Raw genomic sequence first — 27,755 nt, 5'->3', positions numbered from 1 at the left:
GTTTCTGGACAATATCTGTCATTTTTTTGTGTTGTTAATTGATTTACAATAATAAATATATACATGCATTTACATAAAGCACCATATTTGCCCACTCCCATGTTGATAAGAGTATTAAATACTTGACAAATCTCCCTTTAAGGTACAATTTGAACAGATGAAAAAAATCTTATTTAATCGCGATTAAATTTTGTAATCGATTGACTGCCCTAATTCAAATGTGCACTTATAAGAGCATTAATGTGATATGTCTTCTTTCTTTCAAGGATTACATTGTCTTGGTCTTGGTATTCAATTTGTTTTACTGTAGATGCCAATATTTTTGAGCATGAAAGCTAGTCATCTGATCAGTCAGGAATATATCAAGACGGATCTTAAAATTTGGCCTGTCAGACCCGTTTATATATATATATATATATATACTTGATATGCATTAATCATCAATGCTCCTCAGTGACCATTGACAGTCCTGTTCATTGCATGGCAAGTTTAAATATTTTCACTTCAAATATCCCCTCATTTCTTCATCTTGTTTGGAGAGAGTGAAGTCAATTTTCTAACTGACAGATAAAAGACTGTAACTCTTTAAGTGATTAGCTTTGCAAGACATATTTGTTCATTAACAATAATAAATGTAATATTGATATTGTCACAGTGTTCTCGCTGCGGGACGTAATGACAATTTGACGGTTCACTTCAAACAGGACGCGGCGATTGGCAGAATCGTTATGTTCATCACATAAAATAACGCCACTCAGTCACCCATGGGAGCACTCACGTCAGCGATCGCGAAGCCCTTTTAATTAACATACGAGGTGAACTGTGACCTCCCCCGAGCTCTACGCCTTGGCGCCGAGACGACTCGGCTTGAGTGATTCTCCTCCCATGTAACCACGGCCTCTTAATGTGCTCTAAGTGTCATTAGAAGCTGGGAGCGAGCCACACACTCCTCCGGTGCTCCTCTGATGGATGGGAAAGCCCCGTGGTGCAGATATGATGCAGAGGTTGTCCCGGCAGCGCAACAGAGGGCACGATGTCAAAGTATCATTTATACTCCCAGCTGGGGGTTTCCATTATAGTGGTATTTAGTGCATGGAAGATGCGGTGAGGTACGAACGCATATTTAGTATGGATGAAGCTATAAGTAAGATTGAATTACTAGCTGAGCTAAGTGGGGCACTTCCCCCAGTAGTGTACCTCAGACCACCAGGACAATAGAAGGGTCTGGTTTGTAGTAATTTGATTAGTTTCAATGGTACCACTTTTTTAATAGGGCACTCTTTATAATAGGTTTATAAGTTGTAACTTCAATAGGGCCGTCAACAGATTAAAATATTTAATCGTGATTAATCGCACATTATTTTATCTGTTCAAAATGTATCTTAAAGGGAGATTTGTCAAGTGTTTAATACTCTTATCAACATGGGAGTGGACAAATATGCTGCTTAATGTAAATGTATGTATATATGTATTATTGGAAATCAATTGAAAACACAAAACAATGAGAAATATTGTCCAGAAACCCTCACAGGTACTGCATTTAGCATAAAACAATATGCTCAAATCATAACATGGCAAACTGCAGCCCAACAGGCAACAACAGCTGTCAGTGTGTCAGTGTGCTGACTTGACTATGACTTGAGCCAAACTGCATGTGATTATCATAAAGTGGGCATGTCTGTAAAGGGGAGACTCGTGGGTACCCATAGAACCCATTTTCGTTCACATATCTTGAAATCAGAGGTCAAGGGACCCATTATGAAACGGGCCATTTTTATGTAAGTTTGGAGCGTTATTTGGCCTCCTTCGTGACAAACTAGTATGACATGGTGGGTACCACTGCATTCCTTATGTTCTTAGTTTCATATGATGCCAGTATCTTCACAGTAGCTTTAAAACATGCTACAACCTTAAAAATCGCAAGTTGAGTTAATGCGTTAAAGAAATCAGTGGCGTTAAAACTAATTTGCTTTATCACCTTAAGTTTGACAGCCCTAATTACTACTTTTACATAAGTAAATGATTTGAATACTTCTTCCACCACTGCCAATGGGTACTTAAAGGTCCCATATCGTGCTCATTTTTAGGTTCATACTTGTATTTTGTGTTTCTACTAGATGTTTACATGCTGTAATGTTAAAGAAAAACCTTTATTTTCCTCATACTGTCTGCTTGAATATACCTGGATTTACCCTCTGTCTGAAATGCTCCGTTTTAGTGCATTTCAACAGAATTGCAACAGAATTGTATTGCCTGGCAACAGTTTGGGTCCATGTTTACTTCCTGTCAGCTGATGTCATTAACATACACTGCAACCAGGAATAAAATGGGGCACATTTACAATGTGTAATGGTCTAAATATTGTAGATTTGTGACATCACAAATGGACAGAAATCCTAACGTCTTGTTTCAAACACACAATTTCTCAATATGGGCTGTGTGTATTTCTCTGTATATTGAGCACTTTGATACTTTCACAGTATTTATAAAGCACTTAAACCTGCTTTATAATATAAAATACATGAAAATCTTACTTTTTACAATATGGGACCTTTAAAGGCGACAGGATACATACACATTACATAGAAAGCAGGAGGATCGTGGAGGCCAATTGGACCCTCTTTATGGCCCTGGCAGCGAGGAAGAAATGCCTTTATTCCTGAGCCTCTTTTCTCTCCACCCTCTCTATCCTACCTGCCTTCCCCTTTATTCACATAAATTGCTTCACACAAAGCAAACGCTGGTTTGAATAACACCGAGGCGACATTACACATCAGGATTTCACGCACAGTTCAGGATGGATTTGGAAGGGGAGCAGCTCTGCTAGCATCGCACTTGGCGTCGCTCCCTCGTCGAGCGTGACTTTGCATCGGGCTGACATTTTGACAAGTACAGGGCATTCGCAGGTTTAACGGGGGTGTCATGTGAATAATCATTCACACTGAACAATCACAACTCTCCCCTCATCTGTTACCGTCTCTATGGTGTTCTGATGATGGAGCAGGGGGTTGCTATGTGCATGAGGGGGAGAGAGAGAAGCGAAAAGGGTGTGGGGACAGCGGGGGAAATACTTTGAGGAAATGCGTTGAGAAGGGAGATGAAATGTGAAGGATTAGATTTTCAAACGCCAGGAGGTTGATTTAGCTTCAGACACAGATGTGAAAGTGTGGAAGAAAGATTGAAACTGAGAGAGATATTTAGCCAAGCATGCTTTGTGCTGCTCTCCTTAGCCTGCCAGAGGCCTAAGCTTGTTCCTGCGATCTGTAACGCCTCGGACGCCTACTGTAGGGGTCTGCTGGGCACAGACTGGTCAAGTCCCAGAGGAAAGGGACAGACAAAGTCACAGGAAGATAGAAGAAAGGGTGATGAGGCGGTGTCTGCTGATGGAGAGCAGAATGACAGGAGCTGTGGGATTGATGGTATGCAGGCTGTTGCCATACACTGTTCGTAGCTATACCTAATAAAAGTAATGCACTATAATTCGTATAATCCACGTAATCGTGAGCCAGGACAGGTGATGTAGTATAAAGAGCGACAAAGTCAGTGTGTGGTCGAGGTCGGGGATGGATGGGTGGGTCTAAAAACACAGGACTTTCATCCAGGAGACTGTTCGATTCCTGTGTGAAACCAGAAGTCAACGTTGACTTATTTGTCACGTAACTTCCGTACTTAAGTAACGCCACTTCCAGAGTTACTTTAACTAAATGTTGACTTATTTGTTACGTAACTTCTGTACTTAAGTAATGTCACTTCCAGAGTTACTTTAACTAAACGTTGACTTATTTGTTATGTAACTTCCATACTTAAATAACACCACTTAAGTAGTTATTTTAACCTACACGTTAACTTATTTGTTATGTAACTTCCATACTTAAGTCAATGTTTGGATTAAAATAACTGCGGAAGTGATGTTACTTATTTGTTACATCAGTTCCGTACTTAAGTACTACGTAGTTATTTTAACCCAAACGTTGACTTATTTGTTACGTAATTTCCATACTTATTTTAACCCAAACAATGTAGTTAACCAAGTAGTTGGGCGAGGGGTTGTCGGTGGCCTATGTTCCGCAGGGAATAAAGAGGCTTAAGTCAAAGTAAGTCAACCAAGTAGTTTTATGCCTAAACTCAACCAAGTATTTCAAAGGTACTTATTTGAACCCAAACCACAATCTTTTTTACGAAACCTAACCAAGTAGTTTTGTGGCCTAAACACCGCTGGGGCTTGCTCTCGTGTTGCTGGACGTTCGTAGGAAAACGCATGAAAAATAACAATATAACTTTTTGTAAGATATCACATCAGCCGTCGTATGAGGATACGTTGCGGTATGATGGAGAAGAAAAAAGGGGGAAAGGCCAGCGGGATTATGGATTTTGCTTACTGGGAGTTCAGAACAGGGCAGATTGGACTGCTGGATAGACAACTGGAGTAGAATACAAAATGATGATCGGACATGAAAAGGGTGTAAAAAAGCTGATGCAAAGCTGTGAGTCGGCAGCAATACAGATAGGGGAGAGTTCAAAGGAAGACAGGAGTGATAGATAAAATTAAAGTTCTGTATGGAGAGGCTGAAGTTTCCTGGTAGGGTGAGGGAAGCATCCTGCGACGGATTCAAGCTTTTCTCAGAGACAAGGTTGACAGCATGGGTTACAAACACAGAAATAGATAAGGAGATCAAGAGGGAAATAATTAACTGGAGACAGAAGAACAGACCACTTCAGTCACAGCGAGTAGCGCTTTGTGTTGTGGGGAGGGCACTCAAAGTTCTTACTGCCTTCATCTGGATTATTCATGTCTTAATAACAGCAATGAAATAAAGATGAAGTACATCCAGCTTTCCACTTAATGTTCTGTTTCCAGCTGTGTCCGAAATAATTTACTCATTCAATATTTCCTAAACACGATATAGGGAATTTAATGTAAAGGATCAAATAGTGTCAGGCAGAATCAAGCTGTCTGAGCAATGCATGATGGTAGCTAGCTCGCAATTAGTGACCATCAATTTTTTTCGGTTAATAGAGTATTCATCAAAGGAATTCCCGGGATTTGGTTACAATGCTACAATGAAGTAGCCTTCTTCTAGAGGTCATGTCCGACTCGCGGCAAGGCGTCTACGACAACATTACGCGTGACATGAGTATGTATTTTAGCGTTTTTGCGTGTCATTTAATTTGTATGCCGCTTTTCACGTGTCGTTGTACGCCACTCAAACGTCCGCAGTTAGGTTAAGGCAAGAAAACCGCTTAGTTAGGGTAAGGGAAAGCGTCATGGTTGGTCTTAAAATAATAAGTAAACTAAGTAGAACAGAAAACAACTACGGAAAAAGGAGGACAGGAATAATGTGAGGAAAAGGGGTAATGACATTCAATTAGGGATGCTAATTTTGAAAAAAATTCTTAACCGATAACCGACCCTCGTTAATCGATTATTAACCGTTAACCGACAAGATTTTTGCCTCGCATGCAGCGGTGCGCCAGCTGCAGTGTATGGAGTACAACAGACAACGGAGTCCCCAGTTCACCCGTCCGGGAGCGTTAGCTTAGCAGCCACCGGTGCGTGTAGTGACGCGGACATGCAGCCACATTCCCAGTAAAAGTCTCCGCCGCACATTTAGTTTAGTTTAGCAGAGTGTGTCTGCCCGGCGTTAACAATGCTGTGTCTGCCCGGATTAACGACAGCGATTGTCAGACAAACAGAGTGTGTTTTTATGTGCTACGTTAGCATCTGTAGCTCTGCTGGTAGCTTCGTGCTCGCCGCCGCTCCTCCGCTCAAGCGAGCCAGAGACCGGAGCCAACTTCCTGAATCTTGCAACTCCGGCTCCGCCTCTTAAGGGATGGCTCTTAAGGTGAACCAGCTTTTCTCCTTAAAGAGACGAGCCGCTCCTCTGAGTTTTTCTCTGCTTTTTAATCAATTATTAATATTTCTTTTAACCGATAACGTTAATCGTTTAAAATGCTTAATGTCGGTTAACGGTTAAATATCAACATCCCTATATCAATAAAAGCCTCGATTCTGAGTACCTTAACACACAGAGTCAGCGTCAGAGTCTTCCTATACAGATGAAGAAATGTACTTAAAGGTGAAGTGACAAAACAACAAGTGTATTCATGTCCGCTGGGTTTCACTTAGCATTTAGCACGCGGAGCCAAAGTGATTTCCCACCACGCTCCCCTGAACTGTACAAACTAGGAAGTAGCTCGGGCTCAAGGTGCCCTAGTAAGACATCAGGGGGGAGAAATGCATAGGTGATACCATTGATTGTAATCTCAATGAAGCAAACAGTCAACAGGGCTTTCTGGCACCAGGCGCTGGAGGCTATAATGAAGGCTGCGTTCAGTGTATATAGCTGGGTTGGCTGTGCATCGATCCACATGTTCATTAACCCCTGCTGGCTCCTCATCCATCATTCTGACTCCACCGTTTCTATTGTCCCACTGCACAGTGCATACACTGTAGGATTATACTGAGTGATCCCTCCTTTTCCCTTTTCTTTCTTATTATTTTGACTGTCACCTCACTGGCTATTCACATTTAAATAATCACAGATGATGATGTTTTGGTTTTTCTTTTTTTTTTGCTCGTTTTCTTTTTTTTTTATATATATTTCATTGATAGGGATGCACCGATGCGAGTACCCAAATGTAAGTACAAGTACTTACATTTGGGTACTCGCCGATACCGAGTACCGATATGGGTACTTCTCTGTGCCAAAAGACCCTCGTTAACAGCCAGTTGGAGGGTGTGAGCGATAAACAGCAGGCTGGGGAGTCCCGCATACGAGGCGGTGCGCTACGACTTGGTCTAGGTTGGCTTGGAAAGGCTCGGGTGCGACCGTCGACCGGGGCGGACTGTCTTCAGTGCGCCCCAAACGTGTCGTGCCGCGGCCCACGTAAAAGGTGCCAGAGGTCTGCAGCGATGTCGGCAGCCCACCCACCCTGTCTTGAGTCTAACGCACGCGCCAGTCAGAGGGTGCAAGCAAAAACCCTGTGGCGCAATGAAAGTGAAGGCCGGCTGAGGTGGGATTCCAGCCCAGCGGGGTCGGGCGCACCACCGGCCTGTCTCGCCCGCACCGTCGGGGAGGTGGAGGGTGACGAAAGATGCTGACGAGAGGTTAATGTTGCACTGCTGTAAAGTGGTAAAGTGCCGTTGTATCGGAGGCCGTTTGCGAGTCAGAGTACATGAGCACAATATTGGACCCGATACTGTAATCGGTATCGGTGCATCCCTAGTCATTGATGATGTTACAAGAGACGATTTGCAATTTTACAGAAACCACACGTGGAGGTACTTATCCCATTTTGATGTGTTAGAAGACCAGGTTTGATTAGAGATGATCAGGTTTCCAAAGCCCCAACTGTTCCCATTAACCAGCCCCATTAAACGCATCGCTTTGCAATATCAGACAAGACACTATTTCACCTTTTTCTTTGTGGGTATGTTTAGTCTCCGGGCCGAGTGATTGCGGTTGACAAGGGGAAGTCTGTGAGGATTCAGGGATTTAGAATCAACTGGATTTGCATTGATTTTTCTTCCGTCTAAAGAGACTCTGGGAAAATCCACTGTCACCTTTCACGCACAGTTGTGGATAACAGTCAGCACTGACAGCAGGGGCAAAGGAATAGCAGCATTGACGATAAGCAGGTTGTTGTAAATACATCTCATTGTAAGGTTATTAAAACATTTGTTCAATCGTTCGCTACGGGTAAACATGAACTACCTTGTATGTTCGGATTAGCCCTGTAAAGGTTGTATTGCTCTCACTTGCGAGCTCGAGTGCAGTGGGATTTGTCACATTGTACAGATTACTACTGGGATCATCGTTTGCTATCCAGTGTATCAAAGGCAATTTACTAGTAAAGCTTAGCACTGCTCAGTCTGAAGGAAAGATATTATATTGGGAAATCAATCACAGGGTATAAAAACTTCAACCTTGTCTCCTACATTACATTCCCATACAACTAAACTGCATTCTCGATTATGTTTCCAGGGAAACAAATTTCCCCCCAGATTGCGGTTGCAGTTTAACAGTTTTAAACACAAGGTTAAAGGTAGGGTTAGTAGTGCTGTTCAAATACATTTTTGTGATCCGATCTCACTTTCTCGCCCCATGCAAATGAACACGTAGTAAACACATGGCTAATACAGCAGCCGTTGTGACGTAATGCATGAATGTTAGTAGTGATATCCTACATATTCGTGAATTCTGGTACATTGTATTAACATCAAAGTAAAAGGTTATTGTACCTGCGGTCCCCGGGGACCTCCGCGCTGCAGGGCACCGGGGTACAGCGCTCCAGAGAGCCGGGGAGGACAGAGAACAGGCGGGCGGGCGGGCGGTCATGTGTCAGCTCCGCCGCAAAGCAGCGGAACAAAAACAATTACACGATCTCCGACAGTATGATAATAATGCACTTTGCGTGCCTATTCTGATAGTCTGTAGATATTGTAGCTTATCAACAAGATATATTTTAATAAAAATACAGTTGTACCGACAGGTTACAGTAGAGCACAGAGGCCGTTTCCATTCCATGCTGACAAGCGCCCGTGTCTGCTTGTTTATTCACATGAGGGGCGCGGTGATCGCGCGGATCCAAGGCTGGGCATCAGATGAGTAGCCGGTCCTTAATGTGGTCCAGGGACACATTCGCGTACACACTGCTAAAGAATGTGGTCTGAATGTGGTCTGAACAGATCCGATCTCGAATGCTCGAAGTGTCTCTCTCTCTCTCGAGTGTGTTCACCACCTGTACTTAGAGCTGTCCACTTGATATCGGATCACTGAAGACGCATGTTAATACCAGGTCTGAACAGGGCCTATGAATGTAAATTAAAATAAGAGAACATTGCCATTTGGTTTCACAGGGGGTTACGAACAGCAGTCTCCTGGGTGAAAGTCCTGTGTTTGTTGACCCATGCACCACTTCTCTCAATTTTCTGTTAAAAAGAAAAATATAAGAGAAGTCATCACCAAATGCACCAAACCTCAACCATCCAAATCTGCTCACACCCAGGTGTGCTGAATGATGAATTGCATTTGATCATAAAATGGAGGCACGTTGCCGATGTTTCGCATGTCATTGAACACCACGCATTTACAGTTAGGTTGAGGGGGAAAAACATCATGGTTGGGCTTAAAAATAAGTTTGTAAAGTAAGTAAAATGTGTATGTAAACAACGTAACATAAATACGGAAGACACATCACTAATGTAACTTCAAAATAACTCGACAACACATCGGGAGACGAACAACGGTCTCCTGGTTGAAAGTCCTGGGTTTGTTGGACCCATCAACTTCCCCTCACGGCCACCACGGCAGTCTTTCACGTTTTTATTCTATGTCAAATAGCTCTGAGTGTAGTATATTCACATATATAATATAAAATATATAATAATCCAAAAAATTGTTATGTTCCTCAAATTTAAAACCAACATTGAACAAACAATTTGTGGACATCTTAAAACAAATGTTTTTTCTTGTCTTGGTCAGATCTCGACCACATCGTCAAATAAAAGTAATCGTGGATATGAACAAAAATAACTTGTGACATTTGTTTTGTATATCGGTTCCTGCATGAGGCCACTAACAGCCTGCAAGGCTGGAATCAATGTTTTCCATTGTAATGTAAGTCTGCCATTGATTTTAGGACAAATATTGCCCCGCAGTAATGTCCACTACAGCATAATATCTTGGACCATATGAGTTACATTTGCCCAGTTGATATTCTGAACCAATAACCATCGCTGTAGCTGCATATGTGCTTATCATTTGTGCTTTGGTGCCTTGCAGAAAGTACTGACAGCAGAATCGTGCATACAGAATTTTCTGGAAGGAAGAGATTTGTTTCATTTGATCTCGTCACAGTGAAGGAAGGGGTTAACTGTGCCAGCGGTGTTTATTACATCAGGGAAACTGCCTTCTCCAGCTGTCCCCCCCCGCCAAGGTGTTCAGCACAGATACGGGCCGACTCTGACGGGAGCATGTTAAGCGATTAAAAACACAAGCCAACTCCCAGCACATGGACAAGCAGTGACCCCTGGCAGTCTGCAGGAGACGGGGGAGGGGGGGGGGGGGGATGTTGCATTCTCTGGTATGAAGTCCTAGATGCCTAAACAGATATTAAAATGCAGAGATGAGAAGCATAATACATGCAGTGTTGTTTTATACAGGTTTTAAAAACAAAAAATGTAGCAACTATAGACCAGAGTTAAGTTTTGTTTCATTTTAATTTAAGAATACACAAAAATAAATAATATACAGTGCACGAAGGAGCAGAAGCCTCTAATGTTAAAATGTAACAATGGGGAATATTATCAGAGAAGCAAGAGGCAAAATTTGTTCAATATAAAACAATTCATAGGTATTATTACACCCCAACAAGACTCAATACAATGGGTCTAATTAAAGACAGCTTGTGTTGAAATGTAATGCGGTACATGCATGCATGCATTATGGGAATGTCCCATGGTTGTCCCCTAATGGAGAAATGTTCTGGAATATATGGGTGAGTGGTTAGAATTCAAACTGCCCAGATCACCAAGGTTGTGTCTAATTGGGGACAAAACTGTAGTGCAACCTTGAAGTAAATTTGCATTTAGAGTATTAACAACGAGCTTAATAACCTGTGCTCGGCTGATTCTAAGATGTTGGAAAGAGCCTCAAACACCTACTCTACACGACTTAAAGCTGTCCACTTGTGATCGGATCACTGTGGACGCATGTTAATACCAGGTCTGAACCGGGCCCTTGGAGTATTTTCAAATGCTTCGTATCCCTAAAATCTCTACAACCGCAGCTAAAAGGTAATGCAACTCATTAAACCATAATAATTCATTAAAGTATGGACATTAGGTCATAAATTTAAAAAAAATCCAAAATTGTACTCAATAAACACATTGTTCCAAAAGATTTTAAATGAGAAACATAACAAAATATTCTCAACTCTCCGTAAGTTATTTGAACTCAGCAAATTTTTTAGTTTTTGAGATATGCAAATTTTTATGAGCACATCGAGTGCAAGAGGCGTTTCGATAGTTTCATTACGTTCCGCAACGTAACGTGATGTAATGTATTGTCCATCCTGTTTTTTATTTTTTTTCCTTCCTGTCGTTTTATATGTAGCATTTCTTGTTTTGAAATAGTATTCTTTTCGTTCCTTTAGATATGTTCAAAATATTTATGTCTGTTTGTAATTGTAATGCAGCTGTCTTTAATTTCAATGTTAGGTGGGTTCCTTTTACTAGCCCTCGGGGGGGGGGGAGGGTTTCAACCCACCTGCCCATTTATTTAAGTTATTGTATATCGCTTGTTTTTTGTTTAATTTATTATATGCACAAATAAAGAACTAATGACGTTATCACAAGCGTTCATCTTGATAACGCGCAAGACAGAAGCCTCAGCTTTCCGCTGCAAAAAAGAATTGCTACAATGGCTATCATTAGATTGATTTAAACCGGATCATGCAAACGGCAATTGCGGGAAGTCTGTTTCCAAAGCGTTAAACACTAAAAAAAAAAATTAATCACAGTAATAAAGATCAACACAGGCTTGCTCACACCAGAGACCTTTTCCCCATTCTTGGTTAGCTAGGTGCTCTCTGCTTGAGATTAACATGAAAATTTGATGCTCCTCGTGGGAAATTGGGCAGCCTGTGTTGTAAAACTTGTCTGTTGGTTAATGCAAGAAACGGACAGACTGCATGAATTAAGTCCAGCGCCGTTCAGATCTCATTGGCTGCGTGCATATTAAACTTGGCACCGGCTTCATGGGTTTCTAAAATTACGTATCAGAGGTTGGTGAGGAACTGTTGTTCAGAAATTAACCCATATTGAGTGGGTTTAAAAATCCAATGAATAATTGAGACATGACTTTAAATAATTAAAGTGGACCTTGTAGTTCTTTCACATTAGAGTGGAGGTTCCTCTGATTGCTGTTGTTGTTTTTAATCTTGTTATTTCCATATGAATGCCTTGAGGGCTGCATGGAGAGAAAGGGACGTTTTTGGTCAGTCATAGCTTCAACCGCCTGAAAGACAGAGAAAATGAGCGCTCATTTACATCCACACACTAAAACACAACTAATTAGGCTACATCCATCTCTCTCTCTTCCCCTTGCAGACACACACACAGCAAGGTGTCTGTCCTCTAGCAGCCACAGTCTGCATTGAAACACACTGTTCATGCTGGATTTTGGCATGCCAAAAGAGGAGCAGAGGGTGCAGTTTGTTTGCCGTCGCTGCCAGCCAACCTTGACTTCAAAGCGGTCTGTTAAAGTGAACTTCCACATCAAATAGAACTGGATTTGCAAAATCAGAACCCGTAGTCATTGCCAGTGGATCTTCAGCAGGAATCACCCTCTGAGCGTGTCACAGATTTGAGTTTTGGGGGCTTCTGGCCTTGTAAGGTTTGAACGTGATAAGTCCTTACAACCCAGGATGAAAAACCAGGCGGGATGGAGGTGTATGACATGGTTGGGAGATGAGTCGATGAGTCCAAACAGTTACTCACAGAGCATGGCTCTTTTTTAACTGGTGATATTCAGCAGAGTGACACAAAGAACATCGCAATCTAACCCATGGCAAAAAAAAGTCAGCTAGACAATGAAAAAGGTTGCCTTCAGGATCCCATCCGATTTCCTTCTGATCTTGTGGCATCTTCCATAGGAGCCTGTGTGTCGAGGTTTTAGTTTTAAGGGTGGACCCAAACGCAGAGTGACCAGACGGATAAATTAAAATAAACAACACGTCGGTCCCCTGTTGTTCCGACAATACACACTCTCCGGGCACCGCCGTCTTAATATACGGGCTTACCGGGGCTCAAGCCCCCGGGCCCAACCATGTAAAGGTGCCCACGAGGCACCAGGAGAAAACAATAAAAATATAATTCACAGGGAGAAGCGAAAGCGGGCGTGCAACGAGACGCTTGGTGCGCAAAGACGCAACGGCGGTACCGGTTATTTACTCCGACACAACCTAGATTGAATATCCTACCGCGAGGTCTGGGTGCAGTTGCGCCGGGAAGGTCCGATGACATCATTCTGCATTATAAGTAGCCTTCTGTTTACAGCTGGTGTGCGTCTGAGCTAAGCCGGTCAAATTCACGGCCATGGACGGAACACGTCGTGGAAAGCAAAAAAACAATCAAACATGCTAGACTTTCTGTTGGGACGTCGGGAGGCGTCCCAGACGCGGCGTCGGTTGTCGTGTACTATGACACACTACATGAGATAAAACGATCGATTGTAGCACACGACACTCATTTATCGTTCCCGATCCCCTACGACGGCCGTGTCGGGCTATAATCAGGCTGATATCGTGTAGTCTTGAACCAGGAATCCGAGGTTTCGGGATAAAACCCCTTCTCCAAGCTTTCCTCTTCGCCACTTCAGAGCGTTCCACCAAAAGCTCTATGACGTTCCAAAGTCCACCTGCAATGTCATGTCTAAATTGTTCCTTCAACAGCTTTTAGCGCACCAGCCTTTGCTGAGAGGTGGGTGCCATCCAGTTCCATGACAAGTTTTTATAGAACCTCAAATGTGTATTTTAGGTTTGCTGGGTATAGCTCAAGTCCAATGAGTACATGAGGCCAAATAAGTGCATCTGCAATGTTACCAAGGCTGTGAATCACTTTCACTTTCTTCGATGACTAGTCCCGACATCTTCCAGGTCATCTATGGGTTCTGCACCATCCCTCTTTATGGCAAAGATCCCCAGGATCATCTGCTCTCTAGCCAAAACATACACACACCAGGAAAAAAAAAAAATCATTTCTCTTTACCAAATGACATCTATCCACCCCCAGATTACCATCCCTCCAGACTACATTTGGTGTAGCTTTTCTAGTTTTGCCATTATCTGCTGTTGGTTTTGGTATCTGTTGTCAACCATAGATATGAAAGAAGCTTTACTAAAAGTTACATTTGAGAAACTAAACAGCACCATCCATAAATTATACCTTCAAAACAACAGTCTACAAACTGCTGTTAATAATGTTAGTGAGAAGGAACTTAAACTATGCAAGCATGGGCGTCGTCTTCAAATATCCCTCCAAAGAGTTTGGTCACATTAATGTGTTTAGAACCAGCTCAAAAAAAAAAAGTATGTGTACAGTACAGTGATCGCATTTTCAGTTTCCGGAGAGTCATTTTTGTGGGAAAGCAGAGGCCAAAATACTTACAAGGTACTTCCTTATGAGGCTTTCAAGGTCTTCGTTGAGGTTTAACAATTAGTACTTTCAGTATGCAGGCTCTTCTTGTTTCAATGGCATCATTCTGCAGTTGAGGTGATCAGACGTCTGATTAGGATACTTCTTGGAGGTCACGTTACCCCTGGGCACGTCCAACTGGTAGAAGAACCCAGGGCAGACCCAGAAAACGGTGGAGGCATTGAGTATCACCTCAGGCCCAGAAACGAATGCCAGGATGCCCCAGGGTGTGGCTATAGGGAGAAGGACATCTGGGCAAACTTGCTTAATCTGCTGACGCTTCGAGTCCGACCCGGATAAAGAGGTGGAAAATGGATGGGTGGACGGATGAATAAAGTAGTTTATATAATCTGGATAAACTGTTACGACATGTCTTATCATCTAAGCACTCGTTCCTTGCTTCATCAAACTTTATTTTCGCCATGTTTCCACATCTCAGCAATTACTTTGACTATAATGCTATCATAAGAGAAAGAACTGACAAAAGGAAAAGGTACTAGTGGTACTAAATTGAATGATCCCCTTAAGCCTGACATCCACTCAGAGCGTCTATAATGTTCTTCTCATGTGGTTGCACATAAAGATGTATAGGTGTTTCTGCTGCACTTTTATGTACGTGTCTCCACAGAGTGTGTTCCTGTGCATGAACAGTGCCTCGCTGTATGCTTGGATTTATGTACCCAAGAGTGTGGGTGTACGTGTGTGTGTGTGTGTGCTCCCGTCGCCCATGAGGAACAGCCCGAGGGAGGCTAACATACTGTAACAGAGCGAGGCAATGAGCCAGGATCACTGTTGGGATCCACTGGGGAAATAACATGTAAAGAGCTGCCTGTCATTGTGGGGGCGAGCCCAGGGAAATAACCCGGCATTGGTGCGAACCTCTGCCGTCTCTCTGATGTTAATTCCCCATACTGGGCTATTACACACACACACATTCACATGTACAAACGCACATGCCAACTGCCTCCCCTTGTTTCTTCCCCATATAGCGCACAATTCATGGAGAACATACCGCACAAATAATATCCATTTTTCTTACTCTGCACACACACACACACTGATATACTCATGCTGCTCTCACATCATACAGTTCCCCCCCATGGCGCACACACACTGGAGACACACAGTGTAGCTCTTATGCAGATAAGCTGACTGACACACTCGTATCTCTTCCTGCAATCTCACTCTCTCACACACACACACACATCCCTCCTGAGGCCCAATAGTCAAGCAATGACATCTGTCTTTGTAGTGCAATTGCCTCCATTGCAATACACGCAACACCAATGGAACTGTTGCGTATTTTATCTGCTGTTCATCATCGCTCGGCGTTGTTATTACTCGGAGCTGTCCCACAATGCAGCAGTGGGTGGGCGGCAGGATCAAATGACACCATTCCTCCAAGAGGTTTCTGATTACTTGCGTGCGAATGTTGTGCCTGTGGGCAGATTTGATCCAACATTTTTAATTGGAGCAGATCGTGTTAATGATGATGACGAGGGTGAAGAGCTGATACTGAAATGGAGGGTGTGGGTACAAGATGCTTCCCTGGTGAGAGCAACTAGGTCCAGCTAAGTATGTCCATGTCGAGGGGTTGTTTTTGCCCGACAGAGCAGCAGGTGGATTAGTTTGTTCATCCGATGATGCTGACATACCAGCCCAGTCGCACAGCAAGTTTTTGACATAGTCACGAAATTTAATGTATTGATTCGTGTACATAGACACATATTTCCCGTTTTTTTTTCATGATGGTCAACACAAAATCATTTGTATGTATTCCGCGTAATTGTGAACCGGGAGTGTAAAGTGCGTTTTTTCCCAAAGCTAACCAAGTAGTTTTTGTTTCCTAAGCCTAACCATGTCAATCTGTTCCTAAACCTAACTAAGTAGTTTTTGTCACCTAACTTCTGTACTTACGTCACTTCCAGTGTTATTTAAACCCAAACCGCGATCATTTCTTAAACCTAACTAATTAGTTTTGTTGTTTAAGCCTAACCAAGTCAATCTTTTCCTAAACCTAAGTAGTTTGATTTTGAAAAAAAACTGGAGTGGAAATTGACGTTCATAGGAAAAAGCACGAAAAATAGGTTGTTGAAAGTCAAGTGTCATGTCACGTTCGTGTCTATGTTCACGAATCAAATAGATTACATTTCGTGACTATTTCACAAACTTCCGCGAGACTGTGTCGGCAATACTGTAACACATGCTGCAGTCAACCTGTGACATGTTGAACCTGAAGACACAGGGCAATAGATTGGAGGAAACAAGTTATTGAAGAGAGCTGAGACGTTCAAATAAATCTGTCTGTATGACCTTAACCCTTATGCCAAACTAGGGGAAATAAACCTCAACTCCTATAATGAATCGATAATAAACTGTATAACCAAAATACAGACACTCAGCTACTTAAGGACAAAAATGTCCCATTGAAACTAATTAAAAACCACAATTTTTGATCCCACAGCAATTACAGCATAACATCAGGCATTCTATTTTATTGGGCTTTCAATCTAGAGCCCTGGCTTCAAAATAGTAATCCCATCAGATTGAGCCATTTTGTCATGCTGGGCAAATATACACTATTTTCCAGGTTTTCTTCGCAAAAACTGCATCAAAATTACTGTTTTTGCTAATCATTGACATATCACACACTGAGAAAAATTAAAATTTTGCATTTAGTAGGCAGAAAATACTTACATTTTTGTGTTTTTAACAGTGGCATTATGTAAACAAACTGGCATTTAATGGGTTATGATTCTAAAAATGGATGAATATTTAGTAGTTATGATCAGGACTGATGTCCGTGCGTGAAAGTGGAAAATAATATTAGTGTATAGTATTTTTATGGCAGTTTTTGACACATCGATTTTTGTTTTCTCAGAGCAACTTTTTTAAAACTGAGGCACAAGGGTTAAAGGATAAAGCTGCCGTCGTAAGGCCTTTGGGAAATGGTAAATGGGCTTGCATTTATATAGCACCTTTCTAGTCTTCCGACCGCTCCAAGCGCTTTGACACCTTTGCACTCCAAGTCCGTATTTTTTGTCTGAAATTGGCACTCGTTTAAAAATAAATACAACGCACGGACTTTGACACTTCCGTCTGTCATTAAAGTTTTCGGAATAGGTTTGATTTTCTGCGTTTTTCCGCGTCCGTCTAATGGCAAAAGAGGGTTTTTTGACCATTCAGAGCCACCGTCCATGCAAACGTCATCATCCAAAATGGCATCTTATAAACATTGAACATTAAAAACATTTTTTTTAAAATGCATACAAAAAATATGGACTTGATGTGCAAGGACCTTTATTGGCAACAAATCCCGTAAAGAGACAAAAAACAGTGTTAGCTCCTCTCTCAATGCTTCCAGGCTTCCCTACTCTGTCTGTGGAACTCACGCCAAAGCCCATTGGTTCCCTACCCAAGATTTAAATCTGTAAAAATGGGTCACATATATACATTATTATTTCAAAGAAGGCTCAGTAATTTTCTACAACATCTGGGCACAGTAGTATTCAAACCACTGCTAATTAGCGAAATATGTCCATGGTTAACATGGAAAACTAAGATGGTTGACATGATGAATACAGCGTCACGTAGCTACTAGCATGGCTGGTGACTCTTTAATTACTCAATTAAAACTTAAAATTAGTAATTTCCCCAAAACGGTTGAGCACAGCACTGTAGTTTTTAAGCGAATATTACTTAAGTGAAGTAAATGGTGCATATGATGAGGACTATTTCCAGCCTGTATGGAATGGAAATTTCCATTCATATTTTGTGGGCTTCAATATTTAAGGGCAGCAGGGACGGGTTATGTGGTATTGTCTCAAAATAAACAGCGCCCATTTTCATTGTAATGAAGAAACATGCCCATCCCTGTGTTGGCAATACCATCCCTCTATTGGCAATATTTTTAAGAGGGATCCTTTCACTGCTGGTTGTGGGTTTTCCATAAAGATCCGTTCACAGTGGTTAAACAACAAAAAAAAAAACAGAATGTCAAGAACCTTTGAGGTGCCATGATAGCAAATGTTTGCTGGCACCCTCGGCCGACATTACTTCTTTCAGAGGCTGTAGCAGGTTAGAACTAAAGTGAAAGTCCTGGTATCATATGAAACTAGAAAACCTAAGGAAATGTGTTATTTTCTAAAATGGTGTATTTGAATATTTCTGCATACTGGGTCCCTAAACAATCTTGGAATTGCATGAGTTGGGTATCACTGTAAAGCTGAGACTCTTGCGGATCCAATGAGTCCAATTGTTTTCATGTGTGATGATGTTAGTCCCCATAGTAGCCATTTCACATAGTGAATTTTTTTTTTTAAACTTGACCTCACCACCTTACCCTAACCCAGCCTCATGAAACTTTACAGCCACAGACTAGAGACCTAGAGCATTCAGAGGACTGATGGCTTTCCTAGCTAGATTAACAATAAGGTTTTTTTCTTAGCAGTTCACACAGAACAGAAGTGCTCGCGATCCAATTACCAAAAAATGCAATTCTTGCAGAAATCTCCAATTGTCAAAAGTTTTTGATCCAAATCACAGCATGTCTTTTTCTATGGTGTTCCTCAAGGTCTTGGTGCCTTAATGTGGTATTTTGGAGGGATTATTTTTCTTTTTTTATCAATTCTCAAGTGGTATGAAGTGGTTAAATTTAGCATCAAATCTATAATAAATGGTATCAACCCAAAAATTGCTGCAACAACTTATGAGATATAACAGAGCATGGGAATTACCATCGTATACTTCTATCATAATGTACTAAGCCCTTATATATTATAAGCCTTATTTTAATTAAAGGGACTGTTTGTCAGAATTGCTTGTTAACCTCGACACCTGTGGCCGTTAAGTCAACGAAAGTCAGCGTCGGGCTCGCGCTTGTGCTCGCTCTAAATAGACATGAACAAGCATCGCTTAAAAACAGTGAAGCGACACACGTCAGCTAAAACCACAATATAACTATATTTCAGCTGCTTGGCAGTAATGTTAGCTGACCAGACGAAGGTCTCTCCATGAATCAATGCTGATCCTAGTGTTGGCTTTTCCTGCTTCAGCCTCCCGACCGCGGCCGGAGGGAGACACCGGCACCTGGTCAGAGACAATAACGCTTTTCGCTGCGGAGCCCCGTCACTTCACAAGACACGGAAAACCTTGTTTGTCTGGAGGAGCTGCAGCAGTTATTTCTGCACAAACGTCCACTGTACATTCACTAGATATTCTCAGAGATAAACTAACTCTTCTGCAGTGTGTAGTGTGCGCGCATGCACGTGAGGTGGAGCGAGCTGAGTGAAGGAAGGCAGAGGAGCAGAGTACAGCAGAGACTCCGGTCCTGTGGACCAAAGCTACGGTCTCCCCTGCGTCCTAGGTCCGCGGCCAACACTGTTTAACAGACGGGCTTCACTAGATAGAACTTTGCGGTTTTGGTGCTTCCGTGTAGTTTGTGTTGGAGTCTGAGTCTGAACAGCGTTGCCACACCCGAGCGCGCATGGGACACCGACCCAGGTGATTTATACATGTAAGAAGATACAAACAGTCCCTTTAATTAATTAATTAATTAATTAATTAATTATTAATGTTTATTTATGACGAGAAAAACTTGACACCTAGTGCTGAGCTGCATCTCAAAAATATCTTCAGGTTCCCAGCTTTCAGATGATGTACACCACTTCTAGTTGACATCTACTATTGCATTGCTGGTTGTGATATACACAGGAGGCAATGATGATGTGCTTTCAGGGTGAGACATTTCATTCTATATTGTCCCCTCTATTTCACTGATTCTAAAGTCCTCACTTCTTTTCCTCTCTCCCTCACAGATAACAGCTTTTGATGAGCTCCAGGCTGACTTCAAGGTGCCGATCGATCAGGGCAATCCACTTCACGCGGTAGGTTTGCTCTCCCTACTCTAAACATTTTCGTTATATTATTGTCTTGTTGTTTATGTGTGGATTGCAGTTGGCACATATGGCAAAGATTTAAATCAATTTGCTAAGAGACACACACGTTTCTCTGTCTCATCTTTCACTCTCTGTCTGTCCCAGTCTACATTCCTGTACTGTTTCTCCATTCATTTTGAATCAAGCAGCTGGCAACATACTAGTTTTGTACGCCCTAGATATGGGGTCAGCAACCTTTACTATCGAAAGAGCCATTTTAGGCAAAAAAAAAAAGAAAATCTGGAGCCGCAAAACATTTGATCATGGTGATGAAGGTAACACAGTTTATAGTCTAAATATATAATATATAAATCTAATGCAGTGAGGGCCAAAGTGCAAATGTACGACGGAGTATTAGGGCCACATTGAGGGAAACAAATCTGAGATTTCCCGAATAAAGTTATAATGTTACGATAAAAAAAGTCATAATATAACGAGAATAAAGTCATAACTTAATGAGAAAAAAGTCGTAATATTACGAGAATAAAGTCATAACTTTACGAGAAAAAAAGAAAATAACACTTAAAAATTACTACTTTATAATATTATGACTTTATTCTCGAAATGTCAGATTTATTTTTTTCCTCAATGTGGCCCTAATACTCTGTCGTACCGTCGTACCATAGACCTACAACAATGATAACTAAAAATGAAAATGTAAACAAAAAAAGTTATTAATTTCCACAATTTTTTTTAAAAATCCACAGGGGGCCACTGGAGAGGGTCTAAAGAGCCGCATGTGGCTCGGAGCCGCAGAGTGCAGACCCCTGTCCTAGATAGATAGATAGAAAGATAGATATACTTTATTGATCTCTAATTGGGAAATGATTGTGTTACAGCAGCAGGTTATCCAAGCAATGCGCAGGAACAGTACATAAAATGACAGACACCCTTTAACATCTGTATGAGACGCACCAGGCTTTTAACAACGCCAATGTAAACCCATCTGCGTCACTTTTATAGTAATTGACGTATAAAGAAGAGAAAGTCCACTTATGGAGGATGTCGGGGTGGATGGTTAGGTCAAACAAACACAGGTCTTTCATTCAGGAGACCGCTGTTCATGTCCCGTGTGAGACCAAGTCAACGTCGACCTATTTTACCATATAGTTTTGTAACTTACGTACTTAAGTTACGTAACAAGCATATTTTTTTTTTTACTTACTTACTTACTTATTTTGACTCAAACCACGACCTTTCCCTAAAGCCTAACCAAGTACTTTTGCTGCCTAAATCTAATCAAGTAAACCTAAAAAAATAAGTAAACCTACGTTGGAAGTTTATTTTGAAAAGAGACTATATGCATGTAACGTGTGGAAACTGTACGATTCCTGTGAACACAGAACTTTTATTTTGAAAAGACAGTATGCATGTAACAAGCAGAAACTGACACTCTGTCCCTGACATGCCCGAAACTGATGCTGAAGACGTATATAAAGCGTCATAGTTTAAAACATTGGGCAACTGACCAAGCGTCTGTATTTGACGATTTGTTGGATTGTTTGCTAATGCATGGTAAATTGCAGTGGTATGAAGTAAAAAAAACAAGAACTTCCTCATTTCCAATGTGTAATTCTGTAAGGAATTACAAAAAGAAAAGTAATCTCTAATGTGTATCTGATATTCTTTGTACACAGTATTTATGTAGAACTTAAACCTGCTTTATAATATAAAAGCCATGAAAATGTCACTTTTTTTACAATATGGGACCTTTAAGTACATTATACTGCTCATACATCTGTATTTGTACATGTAGGATTATGATTATTAAATTACGGACGTAAATTAAAATGTGTCAACTTTGACTTTTGGTTTCACACCATCAGCAGTCTCCTGGGCAAAAGATCTTATGTTTGTTTGATCCATCGATTCACCCCCCACATCCTCCCAACGGGGACTTCGGAAAGACTTTGATTAGAAGCGTATTTGTGATGCGTAAAAAAACAAACACAATCCGGGAGAAGATACGTTTCCTTCGGAACGTAATCGATAATTCTTTGCACGGGAACATCATTTTTAGGAGGCCATGCTGCCTTCAAAAGGTGTCAACAGCTAGTAGTGTTCACTTCAGTTTATCCCTGATATTATTTAAAGGCTTTTTGCAGGCTAATGCAGGGATTTTAGGCTTTTAGTGGTTCTGTGTATCCAGTCTGCTATTTAAATGGGAACATTTATTTATTTCGGCTTACTGAATATTACGTTTTAACAATAGTCGATTCACAGGTTAATACACTGGATTATAGACATATCCTCTAGTCTCCTAGGCTGTCTGGTAAACACATTGGACGTGCAGTGAATATTAATAATAAATAAATAAATAAATGCTGAGCTTTAAACTGTGCTCTAGCACATCTGCTTTAATGAATTTTATACATGTAAATGTATAAACATTTATATACATATATAATATATATAATATATATTAGGGCTGTCAATCGATTCAAATATTTAATCACAATAAATTGCACCTTATTTATTTGTTCAAAATGTACCTTAAAGGGAGATTTGTCAAGTATGTAATACTCCTATCAACATGGGAGTGGACAAATATGCTTGCTTTATGCAAATGTATGTATATATTTATTATTGGAAATCAATAAACAACACAAAACAATGACAGATATTGTCCAGAAACCCTCATAGGTACTGCATTTAGCATAAAACAATATGCTCAAATCATAACATGGCAAACTGCAGCCCAACAGGCAACAACAGCTGTCAGTGTGCTGACTTGACAATGACTTGCCCCAAACTGCATGTGATTATCATAAAGTGGGCATGTCTGTAAAGGGGAGACTCGTGGGTACCCATAGAACCCATTTACATTCACATATCTGGAGGTCAGAGGTCAAGGGACCCCTTTGAAAATGTCCGTGCCGGTTTTTTCTTGCCAAAATTTAGCGCAAGTTTGGAGCGTTATTTACCCTTTTTCCCCAAAAAGTTAGTATGACATGGTTGATACTAATTGATTTGTTGCGTTTTTCTAGTTTCATATGATACCAGTATCTTCACTCTAGCTTTAAAACTGAGCCCGCTACAACCTCCGAAAGGTCGATTGCGTTAAAGAAATTAGTTGCGTTAAAAAGAATTTGCGTTAGCACGTTATTATTGTGTTATTATCGCGTTATTATCGCGTTAACTTTGACAGCCCTATTTAATACGTGACTTACGTAACAAAAGAAAGATAAAAATAAGTCAACATTGACTTGGTTTCACACGAGACACAAACAGTGTTTGTTTGACCAAACCTAGGTCAAGGGACCCCTTTGAAAATGGCCGTGCCAGCTTTTCCTCGCAAACATTTTGCATAAGTTTGGAGCGTTATTTAGCCTCTTTCGCGACAAGATAGTATTACATGGTTGGTACCAATGGATTCCTTAGGTTTCTACTTTCATATGATGCCATTATCTTTACTTTCTCAGCTTTAAAGGGGACATATCGTGCTCATTTTCAGGTTCATACTTGTATTTTGTGTTTCTACTAGAACATGTTTATATGCTTTAATGTTACAAAAAAATCCTTTATTTTCCTCATACTGTCTGCTTGAATATACCTGTATTTACCCTCTGTCTGAAACGCTCCGTTTTAGTACATTTCAATGGAATTGCAACAGAATTAAGTTGCTAGGCAACAGTTTGGGTCCATGTTTACTTCCTGTCAGCTGATGTCATTCACATCCACTGCAACAGGAAATAAACTGGGACCCATTTAGAATGTTTATGTTTAAAACTGTGAAATGGTCTAAATATTGTATATTTGTGACATCACAAATGGACAGAAATCCTGACAGCTTGTTTCAAATGCAGAGTTTCTGAATACGGGCTGTATGTATTTCTCTGTGGATTAAGCGTTTCGATACTTTCACAGTATTTATAAAGCACTTAATGATATAAAAGCCATGAAAATGTCAGTTTTTACAATATGGGACCTTTAAAACTGAGCACGCTACAACAATTTGCATTAATGTGTTATTTGTAGTAGTAGTATAAGTTTGAGCGATAATTTCTTCGAGCCTTGGCCAGTATTTTTTCTCCAACTCACACATCACCCACCACCTCCCATACCACAATTTCATCTCCTGCCACTACTACACTACTTTGTCCCTCTCAAAAATTCTCACAGTGAAGAAACAGCAAAAATATGTTCCGCTTCATCACTCCTCAAAATTGCCACAGCAGCAATCAGGAGAAGTTGTGGGAGAAAAATGTACATTAGCGTCGGCAAGCGCGGGGGAAAAGCAGCCCCTGGTGAAGTTGTTTTAGGATTCGCTCCAGCCCTCTAAATCCCTTTCCCTTGGGTCTTTTTGGGGCTTTTACTAACACAGTCGGCTCTTAATAATGCATGGTAGTACAGTACAGCACGAGCAGTTAGTTTGGAGGTGACTTTGACTTAAGAGCTCTGCACTATATAGCTTCTCTGGAGTATTGACTTCCCATACATGAGCAGAAGAAAAGAGGGGCGAAAAGTTGGAGGAGACGGATTGATGAAAAAATTGCAAACTGGGTGAAAGAGGAGATGGAGACAGACAGACAGAGGGAGAGATGGGTGAATGAGGATTTCTTAAGAGGCAAATGAAAAGAATTCGTCAGCTTGAAAGGCATTTTCAAGACTCTGAAAACAGTGCATTAGACCAGATTTCCCCACTCAGTACCACTTTCATATTTTGTCATATTTGCATATCATTATGCAATGCAGAATGTATCAAAGAATCAAGCGTGGGGGAATGGGTACAAAAGGTTCCATATCATTTTATCGTCTTCTTTCACCCATGTTTCCTTAACCCATCCTTCCTTCCCTCTTTGCGTCCCGCTTCTTATATGAAATGCGTCACCGTTGCCCGATTACAGATGAAAATGTGCACTAAATTGGACGATTTCTCTCTCGAAGACATTAATCAAATACATTCTCAAAGTTGTCTCTGCTCTAATGACAGGTTCAAGTTAATGTCTTGCTGGGTTCTCACAAGCCCTGAAAACCCTAGGTAGTTTGTGGATTTAGGAAAAAATGATTCTCACAGATAGTTTTTTTATCGCTAGAGAAGGAAATGTACTTTGAAATATTTGAAGTTATTTGAGTCATGTAGAGCAAACGCAATTTTACAGGAATACTTCACCATGCCTATTTGCTTTCTTTCCTAAAGTAAGATGAGGAAACCAATATCAATGTCTTGTCTGAGCACTACGTACGGAGCTTGACCCTGCATTGCAGGACAGTTGGCCTAGCTTAGCACAAAGACTAGTAGCAGGGGGAGGAAGCACTTGACTCCCGCTAAACCAGTGATTCTCAAAGTGGGGTCCATGGCACTCTGTCAGGGGGTCCATGAAATAACTTGCTTTAAATTATAAAATTGTGCATTAAAAAAGTACATACCTACAGATGGGGACAATCTTCTCCTATAAAACAAGTGTATTATGTCCATTACTCCCACCCACAATAGCTGTTGAAGCACTTGTTAAGTTGACGCACTAACTGAAAGTCAGCTTTAGACTGGTAAGTTTCAATATCTGGATTTATTAGCACTATGCCAGCTACTGTTCATTTTTCTGAAATTGTTCATCAATTACTTGCAATGTAGCCTATAAATGCTGTTAGGTTTAGTCCAAAAGCAATTTGAATAAAAAAAAACTCTGTTTAAAGGTATTTAAGTGGTATTAACATTCAATAACATTGTAAATTTCCCCTGCTGTGGAACTAATGAAGGGTTATCTCATCTTATCGTAACATGATTCAAATTGAAATGTGTTTCTGTACTTAAAAATATTTTTGTTCATTGAATTTCTGATATTGGAGATGGAGATCAAAGAAGTTGGGGAATAAAGTGGAACAGAAATTCTCCTCATTTCTAATGTAAGGAAATATAACTAACCACTCATGAGGGTTCAGCTCGGTCCCTATAGCTATGAAAGCTAGCACTTCTCATGCTAGCTGAAGAAGACATTTTAAGGCGACCAAAAAGGTTATAATTAACTTAAATGAACATCGTGAAAGGGTTAAAGTTGTAAGACGAAAACACGGATCGGACAACACCGCGGTAGCCGTGTATGACATATATGCAATGGAACATTCGGTTATACAGGAGGCAAAGTTAGGTCTGTCTTTGTATAATTGATTGTACGACATAAGGAACCAGCTATTACATTTGACTTTGTGTTAGCATTTACAGTCCAATGGCATTGTTTCTTTCAAGTAACTTGCATCTCATTTTGGAATAGAAACTTAAAATCTCAACTTTATCTGCCGTTTTCCATCCTCTCCCTGTCTTTTTTAAATCCAGCAGGTTTATGTATGGCTTCATCCTGAATACAGTAACCAGATATAATCATCCTTCCCTCTCACAGTCACACACTTACAGAAATGATCCATATGATCCGTCTCTCACTTTACTCTTGCATAATGTCTCCCACCCAGCTTTCCTTCCTGCCTCTCTTTCTGTCGCCTTCTCTCTCTTTCGTGAAACCAGGCAGTCTAATTAGCAGTTTCTGTCAGTGTGCCCCCCTCGGGGAGGAACCTCACATTATGCGGACCCATCACACACACATAGACATGTACATGCACACACACGCACAAACACATACAGTAGATGCAATCTCTCTGTCAGTCTTTCTCTCTCACTCACACATTTGCAGTAAACTGTGTAAAAGTTGCTCAACTTTCTCTCTTTTTGTTTCCCTTTTCATCTCTCTCTGTCTCACACACACACACACACACACATACCTGTACTTCTATCTTTGTGAGGACCCTCATTGACATAATGCATTCCCTAGCCCCTTACCCTAACCTCAAAGCTGAAGTAGGCGAGATTGGAGCAAATATGATTAAAACAAGTTATTTTTATAAAACTGTCGCTATATCGTGACAGTAGTACATGAAACAGGTAACCCTGAAAAAAAATCATGTGCCTCTGTGTCCTCCGGTGCTCCTAATGGCATCTGCAAGTTTTCACAGACCGGAGGAAAACCAGCAGTAAGAGCTGATCTGAGGTCTGCTGTTTTATGATGTCATCACCCTAACAAAAATGGGGAAAATATGATTTTGTGTTCTAGTGGTTGTATAAAAGTAATTTATGGTGTTGTTAGATTTATGCTAGACCGCCCATTAATACAGGTGCGTGCCTCCCTTTGTGTTTTTTGACCATCATGAAAATGTTGTTTTTGAAAGGCTAAACGCCAACAAGTATGGACTGAAGCCGAACATTTAATTTGATGAAATGATAACATCCATCTTTTGGACAATTGGTATACATACAGACAGTGCTGCTTTTGCGGTGTGAGACGCATATCCTGTGTGTAATGTGTGCGCGTCTGCATAGAATATTGTTAGCGTTTATTTTAAATGTATATTAATATTTTAATCCTGTTAGTAATCCCCATTTTTTTCCTAATGTACCAGTAATCTGATTACGTCTTTTTTTTTTTCCTGTAACTGTAACGTAATACAGTTAACTTTTTTGTATCCTAATACGTAACACTGTTCATGTAATCCGTTACTATTCAACTTTATTTCTCCCCTTTCTCCTAATTCGTCAACTGCTTTCAGTACTTACACTTCCTCTGACACTTTGACAGACAGTTGTGTTCAGTTTCTGTCAGTTAGCAAGCTTCCTACAGCTTCCCCCCTTCAGT

General features: G+C 40.9%; 1 protein-coding gene across 1 annotated transcript in view; it reads left to right on the top strand.

The window, feature by feature from the left end:
* Positions 1 to 27,755, top strand: part of cnih3 (cornichon family AMPA receptor auxiliary protein 3) — a 111,023-nt gene that overhangs the window by 6,400 nt on the left and 76,868 nt on the right. The window contains 1 exon segment of the mRNA XM_037751755.1: positions 20,014 to 20,082. Coding sequence (XP_037607683.1) covers positions 20,014 to 20,082 — 69 coding nt within the window.

Source organism: Sebastes umbrosus, chromosome 18 (assembly GCF_015220745.1).
Source record: "Sebastes umbrosus isolate fSebUmb1 chromosome 18, fSebUmb1.pri, whole genome shotgun sequence".
Lineage (NCBI taxonomy): Eukaryota > Metazoa > Chordata > Actinopteri > Perciformes > Sebastidae > Sebastes > Sebastes umbrosus.
This window is presented reverse-complemented; position numbering and strand designations above follow the sequence as displayed.